This window comes from Diplotaxodon limnothrissa, linkage group LG12 (assembly GCF_057381915.1).
Source record: "Diplotaxodon limnothrissa isolate DT_005_m linkage group LG12, D_limnothrissa_male_GT1.1, whole genome shotgun sequence".
NCBI lineage: Eukaryota > Metazoa > Chordata > Actinopteri > Cichliformes > Cichlidae > Diplotaxodon > Diplotaxodon limnothrissa.
Window position 1 is genome coordinate 31148776 of NC_140607.1, and position 21124 is coordinate 31169899.

General features: G+C 38.4%; 2 protein-coding genes across 4 annotated transcripts; both read left to right on the top strand.

The window, feature by feature from the left end:
* The first annotated feature begins 853 nt into the window (after nt 1-853).
* Nucleotides 854-8496, top strand: LOC146621607 (solute carrier family 75 member 1-like). Its single transcript, XM_085368647.1, has 13 exons — nt 854-922; nt 2468-2649; nt 3185-3281; nt 3395-3498; nt 3627-3785; nt 3968-4159; nt 6178-6280; nt 6379-6490; nt 6576-6684; nt 6804-6894; nt 7820-7867; nt 7963-8052; nt 8169-8496. Exons 2-13 carry the CDS (start codon nt 2497-2499, stop codon nt 8270-8272), a joined length of 1362 nt encoding a protein of 453 aa, XP_085224773.1. The 5' UTR covers nt 854-922; nt 2468-2496; the 3' UTR covers nt 8273-8496.
* A 2669-nt stretch (nt 8497-11165) lies between these two features.
* On the top strand, nt 11166-19431 carry LOC146621608 (selenocysteine insertion sequence-binding protein 2-like). 3 transcript variants are annotated; one of them, XM_085368649.1, is made up of 18 exons: nt 11166-11313; nt 12036-12154; nt 12232-12376; nt 12460-12529; nt 13370-13575; nt 13680-13764; nt 13863-13957; nt 15968-16111; nt 16199-16285; nt 16381-16482; nt 16576-16708; nt 16838-17004; nt 17118-17247; nt 17354-17513; nt 17619-17839; nt 18324-18478; nt 18575-18740; nt 18858-19431. In XM_085368649.1, exons 1-18 carry the CDS (start codon nt 11305-11307, stop codon nt 18980-18982), a joined length of 2319 nt encoding a protein of 772 aa, XP_085224775.1. In that variant the 5' UTR covers nt 11166-11304; the 3' UTR covers nt 18983-19431. The 3 variants fall into 3 exon arrangements, with proteins under 3 accessions (XP_085224775.1, XP_085224776.1, XP_085224777.1); XM_085368650.1 differs by having other exon boundaries at nt 12235-12376; XM_085368651.1 differs by lacking the exon at nt 18858-19431 and having other exon boundaries at nt 18403-18478; nt 18575-18664.
* Nucleotides 19432-21124: the final 1693 nt, after the last annotated feature.

Genomic DNA, 21124 nt, shown 5'->3' on the forward strand with positions numbered 1-21124 from the left:
TAATCCCACACTGCTTCAGTAATATTAAGTTCCGGGCTCTGGGAAGGAAAATCCATGACTGACTGGGTTCAGTTGTGTGTGTGTTTTTTCTATCCCAATATTCTTTCACTGCATGGGAGGTGTGTTTGGGGATCAGTCTTGTGAAAAATTTTCTTATTGCCAAGCAGATGCTTTCCTACATGATTTTCCATGTTTGATCAAAAGCTTTTTAATAAGATCCCCAACACCACTGGCTGAAATGAAACCCCAAACCATGACAGCACCTCCACCATAACCTCTTCTATACATATTGACAATTTGAACTAAACATTTCACATCTGGATTCAGCCCTCTATAAGAACTTCTGTCACTGATTTTCAGCCCAGTTCTTGTGCAATTTGGCATACTGAGCATTTTCTCCCTGTTTTCTACCACTGGCTTCTTGACAGCCACTGAAACCATTTCTGATGAGGCATCAGCGAACAGAAGATGGATTGACTAAAAGGCTGTCTTTTCAGTTTTCTCAAATTTTTTTATGACACACTCTGCCACCAGTAATGGTGTTAATATGACAATACAACGTTTGGCCATGCCACTGTTTGATTATATTCCAGTCATCAAAGTGAACTACATGGCATTACAGCTTTACTGTTTCAATAAATTCTCTAAGCACTGCTTTGACGCACTGAATCAAAAGATTTGTTGGACCACCACAGAAAAACCTTAACGAGGGAGAAAGGCGAAAATACGAGCTTACGGAGGTCACGTGAAGGCAGCATTTTCTTGTGTTTGCGTTGGTTACGACACACTCTTGTCATCCAAATGTAAGAGGACGCTGCTTCCTGGTGTGTACTCAATAATGGACTGACTGATGAGCCAGGTCGAGGTGAACTTGTCCTCACTTTGATCTGCTTCTCTGAGTCCACCGCTCTGCGCACACTGGGTAAGTTAAACGTGTTAAGGTGACATTAGAAGAAATACATAGGGAGAAAAATCGAGGAAAAAATGCGATGCTGATAAATATTGGTCAGTACCACTGGATCCAAACCATTTACATGAAGAGAAACGTGTTTTGTGCTTTTAGATGAAGATATTTGAAAGCACAATCTAACACATTTGTGTGTTGATGCTTTTTAAGTTCATACAAATTGAGGTGGATTTGCTCGGGTGAGGAAGGCTGCAGGAATTGTTTCCTCCTTCCTCCTCCTTCCTCCTTGACCAACACGTTTTTCTCTCTCTGTTTCCTGATTACTTACTGTAAGTAGATGTGGTTAATTAAGGGTGTCGGTAATTACACGTTTACCGGCATAAACTGGTGTAAACGTTTTGTATTTTAAACCTGTCTAGTCCAGGAAACGCTTCTTTTTACATACTAATAGCGTCCACATTTTTATAACCTTAACGCGAAAATACAGCTACTTAAATATTGTACCGTCTTCAGGTGCTTCTTTGAGTATTTAAGTGTTTTAGTATACTTCTCTAGGACACTGTAGTGATACTTACTGTAATTACCTTTGAGGTAAAAGCGACCTTCTCAGTTTTATTTCGTTTTTTAAGTTGTTGAAACCAAAATATGCAACTTAAACGATTTGATATTTGATTTAAATTGGCTCTGCTTTTTATGCTGGATGCCCTCCCCGACCCAGCCCTGGATGCTCCTGCTTATCTGAATGAATGATTATTTCTGTTTTTAACAAGTTTTCCGCAGTTGGAGTAAAATGTCAGAACACTGAGTAACTGAATAAACATCATTTTACTAAATTTAACTAAATAAAAATAGATTTAAATCAAATCAAATCAAATCAAATCACTTTTTATTGTCACATCACATGTGCAGGCACACTGGCACAGCACATGCGAGTGAAATTCTTGTGTGCGAGCCCCACAAGCAACAGAGATGTGCAAACACAACAACACAAACGAGCAAAATACAAGAATGGCCAACCTGAAACTAATAAATATATGTACAATATATAATAGTGTATGCATTTCTGGATGTGTATACTAAATATTTTCCTACGTGTGTGTGTGTGTGTGTGTGTGTGTGTGTGTGTATACACACATTTTTACAAATTAAATAGTAAAAAAATAAAATAATAATAATAATAATAATAATAATAATAAAATATATAAAATATACAGAGTTGAATATGTGCAAAACAATATCATGTGTATTTAAAAATACACATGGTACAGGTACTGTACCTACACATTTAAGTGATAAGACAAATAGAGACCTATTTCAGTTACAGTAATTCAGTTTATTTAAAAGGAAAAAGTACTTAAATGATGATTTTGTATGATTTGTACAAAGCAAGAAACTCAAGGAAATGTAAAGAAACTACTTCAGTTTGATTGGGATAGCCTACAATAGTAACTCTTTAAGGGTGAATTTCTTTTAAGGATGGCTCTGCTTGTTTGTGTTATTTGAGAAAAGTCACGAGGGGCATTTTAACACACTATATTAAAAGTGCTGCTCTTTGTACAGCAGGAAAAGAAACACTATCAGGTGGAAAAATGTCAGCCGTAAACAAATCCAAGGAAGATGAAGGCAACTTCTCCACAAAGGTCATCAAGATTGTGTTTATCATCCTGCTGCTGGACCTGCTGGGATTCACTCTGATTCTACCTCTGCTGCCTTCTATTTTGGATCACTATGCAGAAAGCAGGGTTGGTCTTTCATTTATTTATTTATTTATTTATTTATTTATTTATAGCAGTATAATCATGTAAAGGCACTTTTAAAATCACAGCAGATATTAAAGCGCTTTGAGTGCTCAGATGAGTAGAAAAGCGCTATATAAGAACCAGTCCAGTCCATTAAGCTGATAAGCCTGCTATACACGACAAGGAAAGAGGTTAAAAGCATTAAAACTTTGAAGGTGATTCCAGCAGCCTTATTTCCTGCCAGTGATGATCAAAGGGTAACAGTGTTTACTGAAGACATTTTTTTTGCAGTGTGAAAATTGTTAGATAGGATTTTTTTGAATGGAATTCCCTCAACGGACCATTTCTACATTGTGAACACATCCTCGAACAAAGATGGTTTTGTTTGAAGAATCTCCTCCATAAAAACTGTAACAAACTCATGAGTGATTTGATTCGATTAGTCCGTGGGTGAATCCGCCTGCTGAGTCATGGTGAAGCAACCACTTTGCTGGTATTTATACTATAGCTCTGTGATGCTTTGTTTGTGTGTGGGCAGGATGGTGTGTATCAGTCTCTTCAAACTGTTGTGGACTGGTTCCGGGAGGCTGTTGGGATTCCTTTGGAAAAGAAATACAACAGTGTCCTGTTTGGAGGTATATTGGATTAATTTTAAACATCAGATTTATTCAACGTTAAGGTCAACATTTTCAGTGTTGCAGGCTCATTGGTTTAATAATGCTCCTTCCCCCCCCCCCCCCCCCCACAGGTCTGATTGGCTCACTGTTTTCTCTGCTACAGTTCCTGGCATCACCTGTAACCGGGGCTCTGTCAGACTCATATGGCCGGCGACCCCTGCTTATGCTCACCACAGTGAGGAAAACATCACTTTTTTTAGACTTTTTAAAGTTTTGTTTATCACTGTTCGTTCTGTAAGAAAACACAAAGCCCTTTCTCCAGAGCTGACTCATTCACATCTAATTGGGTGCCTTGTGTTTCAGTTAGGGCTGATGTCCTCCTATGCAGTCTGGGCTGTTTCCCGGAGCTTCAGCATGTTCCTTTTGTTTCGGGTAATTGGGGGCATTTGTAAGGGCAACGTCAGCCTCTGCACTGCCATCATAGCTGACCTGCCGTGCCCGAAAGCACGGAACCGAGGAATGGTAGGCAGAAATATTTGTGGTCATTACAGGAAATGTTTTGTTGAAGTGAAATTAATTAAAATTACTTTGTGTTATATTTATACATACTTTTTTTTGTTATCAGTACACTTAGCTTAGCACATGTATTGAGAATAGATAAATAAAGTGTCTTTCTGTTTTCTGTTTCCCTCTGTTGTAATCAGGCCATGATCGGCGTTGCCTTCTCCTTGGGCTTCACTGTGGGGCCTCTGATGGGCGCCTACTTTGCTATCACCTCCAAAGCAACAGGAAATGTCTTCTACCTCACTCCAGCTCTGCTCGCCCTGGCTTTCAGCACTGCCGATCTGCTCTTTATTTGGCTGATGCTGCCAGAAACATTAACAAAGGACGTCAAGGTTAGTTAGAAACACTCCTGCTAATGCAAACAGAACTAAATGCAGTTTTAAACAGTAGACATACATTTTCCAGCCATCAGTTGTGCTGTATGGATTCCCAAAACACCCTGTGGTAGAACAAGTATGAACCTTTTTCACTTAAAGTTGACCTATTATGCTACAATTGTGTAGATTTCCATGACTCACAGTTCAAAACAGTGCTCATTTATCTTACACTGGGCTTTGTCTCAAACAAGAAGTCTTTAGCTCAGTTCTCCTTCCCTATTACCCAACAGGAGATGGGTTAGACCGCTTTAGTAATTGCCAGAGCTGTTTGTCTGAAATGACCATGTAAGGACATCCACTGTATTTGACAACATACTGATCTAACAGTAGAAAAAACAATGTAACCATATATTTGTATTGGGTTTACAATATGTTTCTCTAAAAATGATTGCTATGATTGAAAAATACATTTAGTTTAGTAAAAAAGTACTTTTTTCCCATGAAGAGGAAGTATCACACACCTTAAATACAAAGTACTTCAATAAGGGCCAATATCAGTACCAGTATCAGTGACTATCTGTTTTCCAATGTTTTCAATTTTTCATGCTGAGCTAAGGTAACAGGCTGCTGGGTGCTGGACCACCCTTTGCCCTCCTTTTGAACTACTTTAATTCTTCAAGACATAAATTCAACAAGGTGCTGGAAAAACTCAGTGATTTTGGTCCATACTGACAGGAGAGCACCAAACCGTTTCAGGTGGAGATTTTGTCAGCTGCACATACATGGTGGGAATTTCACTACCACCATTTCACAAAGGTGCTCTGTTAGATTGAGATCAGCTGACTTTGGAGTCCATTTGAGTGCAGTGAACTACTTTAATCAGTCATCAGAGCATGTGCACACTGTAGTAAGATTGGGATGGTCAGCAACAATACTCACTGTGTACAAAAAATTATCCCCCACACATTACACCACCACTACCAGCCTGAATCATGATATACTGCAGGATGAATCCATTCCTTCATGTTGTTTAAACCAAATTCTGACTGCCTTAGCCCACCTGCGTCAAGATTCCACATGTTGTGCATTCTTCTACGTACCTTTGTTGTAAGTGGTCATTTCAGCTACTGTTGTGCTCCTAAAAGCTCGTAGAAGTCTGGCCATTCTTCTCTGGCTTTTGGATTTCCATCCAGAGAACTGCCACTCACTGAGTAATTTGTCTTTTTTGAGCCATAGTCTGAAAACCCTAAAGATGGTTGTGTGTGAAAATCAAAGTAGATCATCCATTTCTGAAATAGTCAGACCACCGCCAACAAACACCCATCCATCCATTTTCTTCCGCTTATCCTTATCAGGGTTGTGGGGTGGCTGGAGCATATTTCAGCTACCATAGGGAGAGAAGGAGGCGGGGTACACCCTGGACAGGTTGCCAATCTGACAAAGGCTTACTCATAGAGACAGACAACCACATTCACCCACCTTTGGGCAGTTCAGAACCCCACTAACTGCACGTCCTTGGACTGTGGGAGGAACCCAGAGAGAACCCACTCAAACACAGGGAGAACATTGCTAAACACAGGATATACTGATGTCCAATGTTTAGAGTATTTCCACCCTCTTTATTCCTTCTTCAACAGAAATTATATGAAAGTTTTTCAAAAAAAAACCTTATGAGGTGTACTTTAAGCAATTTTTGTCATTCCACTTAACGCATGTCTGGACAGGTCTATGGCTGCTGATCCACTGTGTACACCACCTTATTAGTAAGGCGATGATTTATGTGCATGTCTGCCAGATTGAGCAACATACCTGAAACCACCAGGCGAGGAATGTTTCAAAGAGACAGTGATCACTGTTTGGATTGAACATGTCTGATTTTTCTCAGTTTTCACCTACCCACTGCAGAAAAAATACATAAATAAAATAAAATTACAAGTTCACATAATTCTTATTGTTTCTGAAGAAACAGCATTGTTTTTTCAAATCATTATTCACTGAGAGAGATGCAGATCATTTTTCTTGTTCCATTTTAGGCTTTGTCTTCAGGCTGTGGGGACTGCAGGGACCTGCTGCATCCATTATCCTTGTTCTATTTTGCAGCTGTTAGTAAGAAAAAAGATCAACTTTCAAGAAACGGTGAGTAGTGTATACGCTGCATTCATCTGTGATTGTCCCGTTTATAAAGAGTGAATAAACCTTAACACAGTGCTGCACTATTGGGCTGTGTTTCACAGGAATGCAAAGCCTTCGAGTGCTGGGGCTGGTTTATTTCTGCTACCTCTTCCTGTTCTCTGGTCTGGAGTTCACCTTAAGTTTTCTTACTCACCAGCGTTTCCAGTTTACAAGGTATGAACTCAAAGATAAGGCTGTGTACTCTGAGTTTCCCTTTTAAGTCTGACAAACAGCAACCTTATGTTTTTCTCTCTAACAGCATGGAGCAGGGAAAGATGTTCTTCTTTATTGGTGTCATCATGTCTTTAATCCAGGGTGGTTATGCTCGCAGAATAAAACCGGGGCAGCACATCAGGGCTGTTCGTATGGTAAAGTCACCAACTGCTTGCATGGCAAATACTGATCTAATGCCGTTGTTGGTGTTAATGGAACAGGATAAATCACTGCACAAATGTCTACCTTACTGAACCATTTTTCTTGTTTTTAGGCAATCATAGCATTGATCCCAGCCTTTGTAATCATCGGGTTATCGTGGAATGTAACAATGCTGTACATTGGGTTGTCACTGTATTCCTTTGGTGAGTCAAAATTACTGTATTCGAAATATGCAGTAACTCAGTTTCATCTGTCTTGTCTTGACAGCACCCAAGAATGTGTAAATAAATCTAAAAACTATGTGATAAACTACTGCCAAAATACATAACAGGACAGTACACTGTTAAAATAGAAGAACACTGCCAAGAACACTTTCAAGGATGCAGTAATTAAACTATTGCTTAAGAAGACTTTGCCTGATCCAGCTGTCTTAAGTAATCATAGACCAATCCCCATCCCTTCTCTTATTTCAAAAATTCTTAAATGAACAACTATAACATAGTCAAGAAGTCATTAGCAGAGGAGTGGTTTATCTGAAGAGTTTCAGTCAAATTTCAGAATGAATTATACTCATGTGGAGTTCCACAGGGTTCTGTACTGGGACCAGTTCTATTTACATTTTACATTCTTCCCTAAGAAAATCCTACATACATTTTCATTGATATACAGATTATATGCTGCTATATTTACAGCAAATTATGTAGCTAAACCACAGATATATCTTACAGAACAAAGGCCTGGATGTCTGGAATTTTTTTTCATTCATTTTCAAAATTGAGATAAAAACTAATGTTATTATATTTGGCCCCCAAAATTTTAGAAACATGGTGTCTAACCTGATACTTAATCTGATGCAAAGTCCATAAATCTAGGCGTTGTTTTGATCAGAATATGTGTGCATATTGAAGTAGGGATCCTTTTTTTTTAGTCTGCTCCCTAACAGGAGTGGATAATATCACTTTAGTTTAAATACTTCGTGTTATTCTTATCAAGTTGTCCTCTAACTTTTCTAAGAAGCAAAATATCAGATTGTTACTGTTTTGTATGATATTGTGCTATATAGCATTTTACTTAAATGTCCCTAAATTATAAAATTGTTCCAACGTATTATGTATCCTATTCTTACAGCGGCTGCCATAGTTGTCCCCTGCTTGTCGACTCTAGTTTCTGACCATGGTGAGCCTTTTATCAAATCAAAGTATCAAAAATATTTTGATCCTGCTATAATGTTGGTACTGTTGCTGATTACCCACTGTTGCTGATTCCTCTAGGCTCAGCCAGTCAGAAGGGCACTGTGATGGGGATTCTGCGTAGTTTGGGTGCCCTGGCCAGAGCGTTGGGCCCAGTTGTGTCCTCCTCAGGTGAGGAAACTGAAACTAAAGGATCTTTCCATATGCTGCTTTTCTCTTGAGATGGTGCTATTTGAATTATTTGTTATATATTCATATTTGTTTTGTTTTAACTGATTTGTTTGCAGTGTATTGGATTGCTGGAGCACAGACCTGCTTTCTTATCACATCGGCCTCCTTCGTCTTGCCCTTAGCTCTCCTGGGCATAGCCAGGAGACTAAAAGAGGAATGAGCAACTTAAAGACTTTTTAAAAAACCTTGTTTCATTACCTACATCAATGCAATGATGTTTACATCTTCTGGGAAAGCAAGCACTAAATTCACAGTAATAGGATGTTTACTTTTCCATGCTGTTGGCCAAAGATCAAAAAATGAAACAAAATGATATGAGAAGATGGTACAAATACCAAAAACGAATGAATGAACATAATGTTGTTTGTGTGTTCTTATAGACCGGTGTGTATTGTAGACTGGGTGGGTTAGAAGGAATTCCATGTGATATTAGTGCTCCTGGTACACAGATATTTTTGTAATGTTGTATTTTATTAATCACTAAGATTTTCTATTTTGCAAAGGATACTTTAGCATTAACACACATAAAACTTTTTGATGTTCTATTCTTTACTACAGAGAATGAAACATCAGTCCATGGCAATGAACAGTTATCTTACTTTGAACCTTTTGTATAATTTTTCTAATTCATTCTATGTGAACTACACATTAAATACTGTACTCAAGTACAGCTTTGATCAACATCTTTATGCTTTAGTATTTGGGTCTACTTAATGCTTTTGCTGCATACATTTTACTTCACAATATGTATCTAAAATACATTTTTAAAGGTAAGATATGTTTTTGATATATTTTTTTAGTATATAAAAATAAAGATTACAATCTTTATTCTTGGTAAATGCAAAAAAGGGAAATTCTTCATGAGTTTTGTTTTTTAATCTGAGTTTAACTTGATTTATTCTGAGCATAGTATACACAGTTCGATGCTTTCATATCAAGAAAACTAAAATAAATGTAAAGTCCAGTTAAAACAAAGGAAAGTGTAAGCACCATCCATGAAAATCCTTACACTCAATGTACGATATGAAAGAAACTTAAATTTGATATATTATGTGTGACTTTTTAGTCAACGACTTTGTGATTCAATTGGTTTAACAGTTCAGGTTCTTAACCAGTTCTCATCATGGGGCAAAATAACATGTAAGCACAAGACCCAAACTGGTGTGGTTAGTTTTATGGCTGATTTACAAAAGTTGCGCTCATTTCTAAGGTGCAATTATTTCATAGGCACAGTCAGTTCAGGTCAGTATGAAGTGCAAAAAGCAAGGTATACTTTTTTCAGTGTTAAATTTTGACACAGTCAGCAGTTGTGTGCTGAAAACATGATTCAATTCAGTTTGTACCACTGATTTAAATATTCTCCTCTCTACATTTTGCACCTTGAAAATGAAATGGCTGTACTAAAAGGCACTAAAAAAGAAGAAAAAAAGTTTTTTACTCTAAAACACACATTTGTGCCACTGCAAAACATCTGGCCCCTAAAGTGTAACAGAAATTAAATCAGGGGTCTGTTACTAGTCTATTACTCTTTAACCTTTACATGCTCCTCCTTGGCACTATCATAAAGAATCGCAATATATCCTATCATACTTACACAGATAGTACACAGCTGTACTTATCACTTTCTGATGATCTAACCTCTGTTCACAAACTGATGCACTGATGACATTAACAGTTGGCTGTCTAGAGACGTTTTAAACATGGAAATCCTTGTCCCTGGTCCAAAAAGTCAGAGAGAGAAAATTTTTTCATATTTATCATCCCATACAGTCTCACTCTGTTTCTGTCTGGAACTTCTGCAGCATTTTGGACAGTGATCTCAGTTTTAATAATCACATCAATAAGGTCACCAGAACTGCTTTCTACCACAGATATAGTTAGAAAATCCTAATCACAAACTAACTGTGAAATTGGTCCAAGTGTTCAGCAAGTTGGACTACTGCTCTGTTTGCAGGATTATCCAAATTACTAGTAGGACAACTTCAGCTTGTCTAGAGTGCAGCGGCGAGTCCTGACATGAAAATTGGACCATATTATCCCAGTGCTAAAGTCACTTCACTGGATCCCAGCTGAATACAGAATTACATTTAAAATCCTTCTATTAGCTCATAAAGCTCTCAGTGGTTTGTATAGTACACATCTGACTTCCTCCAGTAAACTTCTAAATAGCTCAGTGTCTATTACTCAGTCGTTCTTCTCAGATTTTCAGTTGCAGATCTTTTAACTGTCTCCAGAGATAAATCTAAGTGTGCTGAGGGTGCTTACACGTATGGTCGTGTTCTCTGGATTAAGCTGTCTACAGACCTAAATTTAATCTAATCTGTGTTCAAAAACTTTTTGTTCTCACAGGCTTACAGTTAATAACTGTGTGCATGGATGTGCACTTTACTTCATTTTGTTTTCATCATAAACTTGCATAGGTGTTTTTATCTTCTGTGTAAAGCATATTGAGTTAAAGCAGGCCTATGATGAAATGTGCTATATAATTAAACCAGACATTGACTTTTGGTACTCAGAGTAAAGCTTTTTAGTTTTGTTAATTTAACAAAGTAGAAAATTTAAAGACGCAATTCTCTTTCATGAAATACTAAATAAATACACAACAATTTATTTTGGAGTTTCAAAGAAGTCCAAGCAAACTACAACAAAATATAACTAATAATGTGTTATCGTTCCAAGCAGATGTGCAAACCACTACACTACGGAGCCAGCGTCAGTAATAATGTGTATGTAGTGCAATTTTAAGCACCTTAAATTAAGTAGGGCCAAGCAACAACGTTAATCTGGGGTCCTCCTGGTATGTTTAGATAATGTTAAGTGTTTTATATTTACACATATATGCACAGAGTATAGAGTTATAGATATGTTTATGCGTCTTTCTAGCCTTCGGGGTCTCAATAAAAGATGGATTCATAGAGTTTATTATACTTTTTTAATTAACAGGAATACTCGTTAAACGGTTTACATTGTTTTATCAGAGGGTGTCGCTGTGGATCTCCTGACTGCACATGTAAACACCAGCTGTTTCACGCAGCTAGCTGCTTCGGCTTCATGCTGTCAAACAGGTTGCTTAGCCTGGTTAGCCATGCACACACTTTTGGGGTAGATTATTGTCTGTACACTCGTAAGATGGAGCTTGGCGACTTGTATGAGCTTATATGAAGATACGAAGATGTGACTTCAACTAGAGTGATGGACAAGGTATTTTATGAAAATGAATGCCACATTTGTTCTTTTCTTTTGCTAGCTAGTTAGCTAGAAAGCTAACGAATGTTAGTTTTTGCAGCTGAGCGTGAGCTAACTCTTAGCAAACTTTAACTGTTAGTTACACGAGTGAGATACTGCTAAGACAATGTGTGGTTTGAACACAATAATGAGCTAATAGTTCAGTTATACTGTAAGACATTTTCAACCCGGCGGTTACTATTGTGCAACATAAGCTGGATGTTCTGTAATCAAGTGGAGATGGATGCGTTTCGTTTTTAGTGCATTGTGAGTCCAAAACATCGATATAGCGGTTAGTCTTAAGCTAAATTTCTTTATGCAGATTCTACTCGAATTTGGAATTAATGGCGTGATTATCAAAGGTCAAACACCAACACGCTGTTTGGTGGCAGAAGAAAAAACTGTCATGTGCTTTGCTTTCGACACAGGAAATCATTCCTGCCTGTGGCCATCTCCCTGTACAACGCATCCACTTAACACACTGTTTGCTGCTACAACTACACATGTTTCTTTTCCAAATATTTATTTATAAGTGACTTATGTATGTATGTATGTATATATATATGTATATATTGTACTATTCTTAGTTAGCGTATTGTCTGTCTTGTCTTAATGTTGGTTTAAAATGGAGCACTGTAACAAAAAATAATTTCCCCCAGGGATCAATAAAGTATTCTGATTCTGATTCTGATTTCCAGGACTTTGACCATAGACACCAGAGGGGGTCGAGGAAACCGCCTGCAGAGCCCCACACATCAGCATCAGCGCAACCTCTGATTCTACCAAACCCTTATACCTCCGATCAGTTTTCAAGAGGGTAGGAAGTTATCATTTTCAGGGGTATTTAATCATTTGGCTTTTCATCAGGTGCTCATGTTGTTACAATTTGTTAAGAAGCCAGTCAGGTCTGAGCCCAAAACCAGCAGGCAGAGGAGGAGATGCACCGAGGAGTCATGGCTACAGCAGCAGCCGCCCTGTTAGAGAGGCCAGTGATAACTTCCTACAGAGCAATAGGACCAAACAGGATCCCCAAGCTAAGGTTGGCTTTATTTTTATTTACAGAAACCTGCATGTAAACAAACTTTATTCATGAAGTAAATTGTTATTTTCTAATCTTCACAGATGCCTCAAAACAAAAAGGACTCTCAAGGAAAATTCATGGGCAAAACCTCAGTGGACATGCAGAAAAAAGGTAAGTGGCGTACATGGTATTAACTTTTTTTGGGAATAATTTCTTGGTTCAGATGCTAGTTTTTGTATTGAATGTACAAACAAAATATTTTTAACATTGGAAATCATTTTGTGGTCAAGTGATTCCCAAATATCCCATGGGATTTGGTATCAAGCTTGCACGTATTACTGCCATATACAGGAGGGCAAAGCGACACGAATGATCGGCTAACTTGTGAGTTGCCCACACATTAAAGGCTTGGCTATTGCTTTAGTGCCTTGGGCATGTTTGTGCACCAACCTTGTTGCTTTCTCATGTTACTCAAACTCCAAGTAACAACCTATGCTGATGACCCAGCAGATATTATTGTGAAAGCTGCCTGTCTTACAGCTTCACGTGGATTTGGAATGTCTGTGGCCTTTAGCCCAAGTGCATAAACCTCTGGCAGCAGTTTGGCAATGTTAATATGGTGCCAAGAAAGCTAAAGGGGCACAGAGAGATTCTGAAAGAAACTTGGCCTACTTTAAAGGAGCTCTACAGCTGAAGCTGCAAGACCATTTAATGGTTTTTGTGTAACGGTATCTTGCAAGATCTAGATGCTGCAGATAAACTGTAACTGTCTGAAATGCAATTAAAGAATGAACTGACAACATTCAGTTGAGATGATGTAGAGCAAAGGTGTCAATACAGTGAGAATTGCAGTAATTCTTGATGAGATTCTTTAGCATATTATTGTCTTATAGATTTTGTTTGTTTGTTCAGTTTTGATGAACATAATTGTAGTATGTTAGGCACAAAATGTTTAAAACCCGCTGCTTTATGTAAATATTTCTCCTTTAATATTTCATAATTCATTCCCAGGTTTTAAAGGTACAAGATCTGCCCCAACCTCTGCAGGGAAGCCAAAACCAGCACAGACAAATTCTGTCCCATTTGAAGTGAAGATGGCTGATTTTCCGGAATTGGGTGGTGTTTCAGTGGCCAAAGCAGCTCCTACTGTTCGGAAAGAGTGCTGGGATCCTCCATTCACAAGCTCCCAAACTCCAAAATTGGCATCTTCTTGGATGGTCAGCTCATGGGAATATCAAATGTTAAGCTATGTGACAGCTCTTGCACATTACAGAAAGCTATACTCATGATGTTGGTGCTGCTGTAATTTTTTGTTGCATAGTCTGGCAGCAGAGGATCTCCAACCCTACTTGGTCCCCAGGTGTGTGCCACTAATGCCAAGCCAGAAAGCCAAGTTATCCAAGCAGGTAGGCTCAGATTTACTCTAGTCTGTCTTTCAGCAATTTTAAGGCAGTTTTAAAAATATTTCACACGTTGATTATCTTTATTTGGTGTGTGTGCACAGTCCAACCGGTGGTGACGTCCTGGGCTAACATTGCCTCTCAGCCTCCGAAGAAACTTGATCCCAATGACAAGACAATCAGCTGTAACAGTATGCAGGTATGATGCACGTTTTAGATTCTCAACAGTTATACCAGATTCCTAGGCAATTGGCAAATCTTAACAATCCGTAAGTGAATTAATTATTTTCATGAGGTAAACCTACCATTTATTTTCTGGCTCTTATCTGGGCCCATGTTTTGATTTCAGCTGGAAACACAAGTCCCTTCGGGGATAGCATTCGGAAGGGCATCATGTTTTGCCAAATCGACACGGGATGCTCCTACGTCCCTTGTGACAAGAGAGCAGCCGAAATTAACTTCTTTAAATAAATTTTGAGTAAATATAAAAAAAAAGATTTAATTGGACACTTAAAAGTTAATTTGTGAGTATTATAGGTGTGAACACTTTTTTTTTTTTTTCCATTATTCTACAAGAAAGGCGAAACAGCCTTCTCACTACCCCTGCTCTGCGTTACACTTTATATACTTACAAGATGGAAAGAAATCTGTAAGGCTGTTACTAAATATTACTAGATATATCTGAGTATTTGTGAGTTGTGTATGTATTCGTTTTGTAGTATTGGGACAATCGTGGCTCAAGAGTTGGGAGTTCGCCTTGTAATCGGTTGCCAGTTCGAGCCCCGGCTTGGACAGTCTCGGTCGTTGTGTCCTTGGCGAGACACTTCACCCGTTGCCTACTGGTGGTGGTCAGAGGGCCCGGTGGCGCCAGTGTCTGGCAGCCTCGCCTCTGTCAGTGCGCCCCAGGGTGGCTGTGGCTACAATGTAGCTTGCCATCACCAGTGTGTGAATGTGTGCGTGAAGGGGTGGATGACTGGATATGTAAAGCGCTTTGGGGTCCTTAGGGACTAGTAAAGCGCTATACAAATACAGGCCATTTACCATTTGTTGTCATGTTTTGTTTTGAAATAGCTCACTCTTGGCTCTTGATGTCTCTCGCACAGCAGTAACCATCACACTTAATTTCACTTATGCACCATCCATTTAGTAGCTTTTGGTGTTTTTTGTAATTAACCTTTTTATTAGGTTTTCTTAAATGTAGGTAGATTTTTCACGCTAATTAAAAATATGTGGACAGTATTACTCTGCAACAGAGCTCCCACTGCTCTCCCGTTACACTCTGTATCCACACAGAGGCTGAGCACCATCACAGAAAAAGCAAGAAGCAACAAATGTTCTCTCGAAGCTTGCATTTTATTCATAAATGTAAATGAAATTACAGCATGCCAACTTGCAATAGTTATAAAATCTGACACAGCACACCTGCTGAAGTCCAAGGTAATTACAGTTTTTTAATACCATATCAGCTTGTACACCTGACATGCGTCACAGTCAAAGTAGAGATTATTATGCCTCGTTTCACTTTCCACATTTAGCAGCTCCATTTGCAGGTTTGCAATTTGTACCTCTTTTGCAATTAGCACAGAGGGACTCGTGTTCTAGCTCTGAATAAGGCACACCTCCCTCCATTATGTTCAGGAAGCAGCAGCACCCTGACATAGTTTGTGCACTGTGTGAGACACATATCGCTTATAACCGTCTAAGTCATTCTAGCACAGGCAGATATAGTTGCATATAGTATGCATATGATTATGTTGTCTAACCGCCCTCCAAAAGTCTTTTTCAACTTTGTTTGAACTTTCATTGTGGATTATCAGAAATCTATTGATCTAACAACAACAAACAATGCCATTCACAACAGCCATGGAAATCTCTAACATTATCTTTAGAGTGCAGTACTTAAAATTGTGTTCAAACTATGGCAACACTGGAGAGTTTCTGTGAAGAGCTGTTCTTTATTTACAAAGACATTGTAAACCAAACCAAAATAAGCAAGGCAACAGAGTAATGAGGCCAAAGAGACATTATTTGTGAACATCAAGCAAACATGTAATTATAGACACACAGACTATATATCGTGGTGTTTACATCCTTGATATAACAGAATTTATCAAATGGGTTGCTCAACATAACAAAAAGCTAAACTTTCACAGTAAGCCTTTATATTTTCATGGGGTGTTTGAGCTTTGTCATTTTTATATCTTATCAGATTGAGAGCATGGCTGCACAGGAGGAAGAGATAGCTCCAGGGAGGAAAAAGCGAAAGAAAAAAAAGAAGCCGAAAAGTAGCAGTGAGGGTGCAGGAGGTGACTCGTCAGAGCCGGTGATTTCTCAAGAGCCTCCAAAATTTGAGGTGAAGAAAATCTGAGTTGTGAATTTTTGTTCAACTCGTTCTGTTCCTAGGAGAAGGATTACTTCTGTTGTATGGTTTTCTTTGAAGGATGAAGAGGAGTTCCCAGACTTGACTCTTGCTTTGTCGAAGACTGAAAGGTTAATAACCAGCAGCAATACAAAACTATGCAATGAGGTACTCATCATTTCATCATATATATATTTAATATTAGTCTAAAATTACATTTTATAGTGTTTTTTTATGATAGTGATTTTTACATTCTTTTTAAGGAAAACCAAAGAGAAGGAAGTCAGCATCAATCTGCTGACCAGAACCAGAGAAAATCACCTGCAGCAAAGACACAACCCACTGAAACGGGAAAAAAAGGACAGGTTTGTGTCTTGTGTACATTAAAGTTAACCTTTAGAATTGGAAACAGGTTTGATTTTAATGTGCAGTTCTGTTCTTGTTTACCTGATTTCTAGAAAAGCGAGAAAGCCTCTGGGAAAAAGAGCAAGGTTCCTATGCAACTGGACATCGGAAACATGCTGGCCACCCTGGAAAAGAAGCAGCAGTCTCAGAAAGCCAAGCAGGACGCTAAGCCAGTTATTCTCACAGGTTGGCTTGATAGATATCACTTTATACTTTGTTTTGAAGAATAATGCTAATTTAAGTAGTTTCCTAACCCCGATCTTGGAGTGCATGCTATCATAACCTGATGAAAAATAAGTATTCCTGTATGTGTAGTTGGTGGAGGACTACCTGTTGTTCAGAAGCAAACATCTGCCCAGAAGAAGCCTCTGTGGCAGCAGGATAAAATTGCACACAATCCCCTCGATTCAACTAGTCCTTTGGTAAAGAAAGGCAAGCAAAGAGAGGTGCCCAAAGCAAAGAAACCAACTCCTCTGAAGAAGGCAAAGTTCATTTATTTACTATGCAATAAAGACAAATATAATCAATTTTATGAGAATTCATTTCAGCTGTGTAGCTCTGTTTATAGACTTGAACTCATGTTTTGGTTCCTCAGGTCATTTTGAAGGAGAGAGAGGAGAGGAAGCAGAGGCGTTTACTGGAGGAGAGAGGACTGCTGCCTGAAAGCGAGTATAAACTTGCGAGTAACTGTACAGAAAAAGAGCAGTGTGATGCAAACGCCACAGGTCAGAGCATGCAGTGAAATTATTGCTGCCAGTATGCTTTGTTCTGAGCTGTTGGAAACGAATGATTGCAGCTAATATTTTTAATTTTGTGCTTTTCAAACCATAGATGAGGTTGGCTCTCCTGCAGAGGGATTTGATGAATTAAATGACACATGTCAGATCGTGGGAGAAGCTGAAGAGACGGACAAAAATGAGACCATACAGCAACAAATCCCCTCACCTCAGTCATACCCAGCACCTAAAATCCACAGCAGAAAATTCAGAGAGTAAGACTGCCAAAGCTGCACGCTTCACTGCATAACCAGTCACAAGTTGATGTTGGTTGCTTGCACCCTGAGTATATCGCGTTTCCATTTTCATTTGCATTTCAGTTATTGCAGCCAGATGCTGAGCAAAGATGTGGATGAGTGCGTGATGTTGCTGCTAAAGGAGCTGGTTCGGTTCCAGGACCGCCTGTACCAGAAGGACCCCATGAAGGCCCGCATGAAGAGGCGGCTCGTGATGGGCCTTAGGGAGGTCCACAAGCACCTCAAACTCAGGAAGATCAAGTGTGTCATTATCTCACCTAACTGTGAACGCATCCAGTCCAAAGGTACTATAAGACCTGATAGTTGGCTTTCAGTTTGGAAACTAGGAATTCTGAACGTTTTCTTTAAATTTGGGCCAGTCCAACTTTCATGTTCTTTGTGTTGTTACTTTAAAATTCAAGTCTAGGCTATGATCAGCAGGAGTTATATGTATGCATCCCAATTCTTTATGGTCACTTAATATTTTTAAACATGTCCATTACAGTTTCAGAACTTCATTATCTCCTTTTTTTCTAGTTTTATGCTATTGCTTTTAAAAAGCACACTATTCCCTGTTGGCATTTCAGAAATGTTTTTTGGTCTTAAAAATCACAAATTAGAGAGAAGACAAAATGGAGAGAATACAATTTGTTGTTTTCTGATTTATCAAGCAACATGGAAAAGCGAGAATTGTCATATAGTCTTTCATAAATGTGATCCTGGGAGAGCTGTGACGTACAAGGAATGTTTACAATTGCATGAAAAGGGCAAAAATATCACCTTTCACAGGCGGCCTGGATGAGGCTCTCCACACAATCATTGATACATGTCGTGAGCAGGGTGTGCCGTTCATATTTGCACTCTCTAGAAAAGCTTTGGGACGCTGTGTCAACAAGGCCGTGCCTGTCACCCTGGTCGGCATCTTCAACTATGATGGTGCACAGGTCAGGGTTATTGTTATGCAAATGTACGCACAATTATTGTTTTAAGATGACATTAATAGGTAATTTCAAATGAGCTGAAAACTTTCGTACCTACAGGATTATTATCACAAGATGATCGAGCTGTCTTCTGAGGCCAGGACAGCCTATGAAGGGATGGTGTCAAGCCTGGAGCAGAGAGACCAGGAAGAGGCAGAGCTTGAAACAAACACTGAGGAACCTGTGCCTGACCCGGATGTAACGGAGCCAGAGGAACCACAATACAGTAAGTAACTGTAACATTGGATAGCGATGATATTGCTCTGTCTAGTAAAAAACAAAGTGTCTCTAACAGTAATCGTGAAACAGTAAAAAATAATTACATATTGTCTCCCTTTCTCAGTAAAAATCTGGAAGAAAATGTTGGAGGAGGAGTATAACCACACATTAATGGACTTTGAGGTGGAGCTGCGGTCCATGCACTTGGACAATGAATGTACTGAAAACACTGATGATGAAGAGAGCTAACAGTTGTGAAGCCTTTTGTGCCTGAAAAATGGATCCCCTTATTTCTCATCGTACTGGCAGAAAAAGAGCCTTCCAAGGCTACAGTGCTGCAGGTGTTTCTCAAACTGCGGCTCGCAGCTTTCCAGGACTTTGTCAGTATCATGTTAGTGCTTATTCCAGTTATTTATGATTTCTTCTTAGTAGGGCTGAACTTGAAGAGATCCCACAATCTGAATGATCAGCAGCTTCATGACAGTGTGTGGAGGTTGTTAAGGGGATGTATGATGATTTAACACTGCATTTTTTTTCTTTATAATAAACTTCAGTTCAAACGATTTTGACATTTTAGTGTCATTTTACATAAAGAAATGACATTTTGACATAGTGACATTCCTTGACTCCAGTAAAATTTGAAGGTTTTGAATAAAGAGTTGTGTATCATCCTTTGTAAACATGTGGAGTAAGTTCAAGATTGCATATTAAAGGAATTAATGGTTTAAATTTACCTTTTATTTTGCCATGACACTGAAGTTACACATTAATTTAAGAACAATGATAAACCAATGTTTATGTTCTTCAATGTTCTCATTCATGTTATATAACATATGCTGCATACCAGTCTCTATAGCATACTGTCTGTACACAAGAAATCAACATAAAGCAGTGTATATTAGAATATATATACACAAACATAATACCTGTGATTTGTTTAGAGTGCATATGACACAGTCAATGATTTTTTTTTTAAAATACAGACTTTTGTGACTTTCACACTGCTTAGAATTGGTATTTAGCATATGTAGCACAACCCTCAGTAGGGTTTAAATAAATTTGATTTTATTACTGAAGAATCCACTTGGATGAAAGATGAAACAACCTGCTTAGACTTTCACTCATGTTAATAAGTTTGTTTTTTACATTTTCAAAATTTTACCCACAAATACAAATCTTTTCTACACATTTGGTTCAGTTTTTGGCAGGTTCACACAGGGTAATAAACTTAAACCATGCAATATTTCACAGGGGCAAAAAAACTAAAATCCATTAAACTGCGCTTTATTTTTTAAAAGTAGAAACCAAGCTTGGATTTTAATATCTGAATGACTGACTGATATTACATGGTTTTGCATTTAAGTCATTACATTTACATTTTGATTCAAGCCAGGGAGAAATAGATATAAAATAGATTTCATAACAGACATTTTGCAAGGTAACAGTGTCATGTGACATGTGTGTTGTGTCAAATTGTCTGTGCATAGTCTTAAGTTTAAGATGTTTAGTCTCATTCATTTAATTTGTGTATTGTTTGTGTAGATTTGTTTAAACCTGAAAAAGTTGTAAGAAATCACATTTGTCAGTTTACGACATTTGTTATAATCGAATTATACAGATAATAAATATTTAGTAAGCTCCAAAAGTGCTGATAAGTATGTATTGCCACACTGTTGAGGTGTTGTTGTTTTTTTGTTTTTTGTTTTTTTTAAAATGGTATATATTTTTTTGACAAATACTTAACTATAGAAAAGATACTGTCCCAAGAACAATGGAATTACATTTTGTGATCAGTTTGAAGTCCATTAATTTTAAATTTCAATTTTAAGTGTCATTTGTGTAATCACAACTTAATAAGTGAATCTTTAATGCACAAGAGTAGAGGCTTGAGTACATTTGGCTGAGACACCCCCAATATTATAGAGAACAGCAAGTCTACAACCTTCAGTTGTCTTCTCAAATAAACATAAAAATATTTGTTCAATCAGCATTTATCAATAAATGCTAAACAGAAGTAAGAATCGCTGCCGCTCCAACAGTATTGATCAGGTTGTAATGAAACATGCACACGGTGATCACCTAATGGGTTTTTATCCAAATTGTTAAATGGCCTGCATTTGTATAGCGCTTTTCTAGTCCTTAAGGACCCCAAAGCGCTTTACACTACATTCAGTCATTCCCCCATTCACACACACATTCACACACTGGCGATAGCAAGCTACATTGTAGCCACAGCTGCCCTGGGGCGCACTGACAGAGGCGAGGCTGCCGGACACTGGCGCCACCGGGCCCTCTGACCACCACCAGTAGGCAAACATGGGGTTAGTATCTTGCCCAAGGATATTTGGCATGCAGCCAGGGATCGAACCACCGACCTTCTGATTAATGGCT

Coding starts and splice junctions, on each gene's coding strand:
- LOC146621608 (XM_085368649.1), top strand. Junction 16,286..16,380: donor ATACAAAACTATGCAATGAG/GTACTCATCATT, acceptor ATTCTTTTTAAG/GAAAACCAAAGAGAAGGAAG. Junction 17,005..17,117: donor AACCAACTCCTCTGAAGAAG/GCAAAGTTCATT, acceptor TTGGTTCCTCAG/GTCATTTTGAAGGAGAGAGA.
- LOC146621607 (XM_085368647.1), top strand. CDS start 2,497: ATGTCAGCCGTAAACAAATCCAAGGAAGATGAAGGCAACTTCTCCACA. Junction 3,499..3,626: donor CCCTGCTTATGCTCACCACA/GTGAGGAAAACA, acceptor CTTGTGTTTCAG/TTAGGGCTGATGTCCTCCTA. Junction 3,786..3,967: donor AAGCACGGAACCGAGGAATG/GTAGGCAGAAAT, acceptor TGTTGTAATCAG/GCCATGATCGGCGTTGCCTT.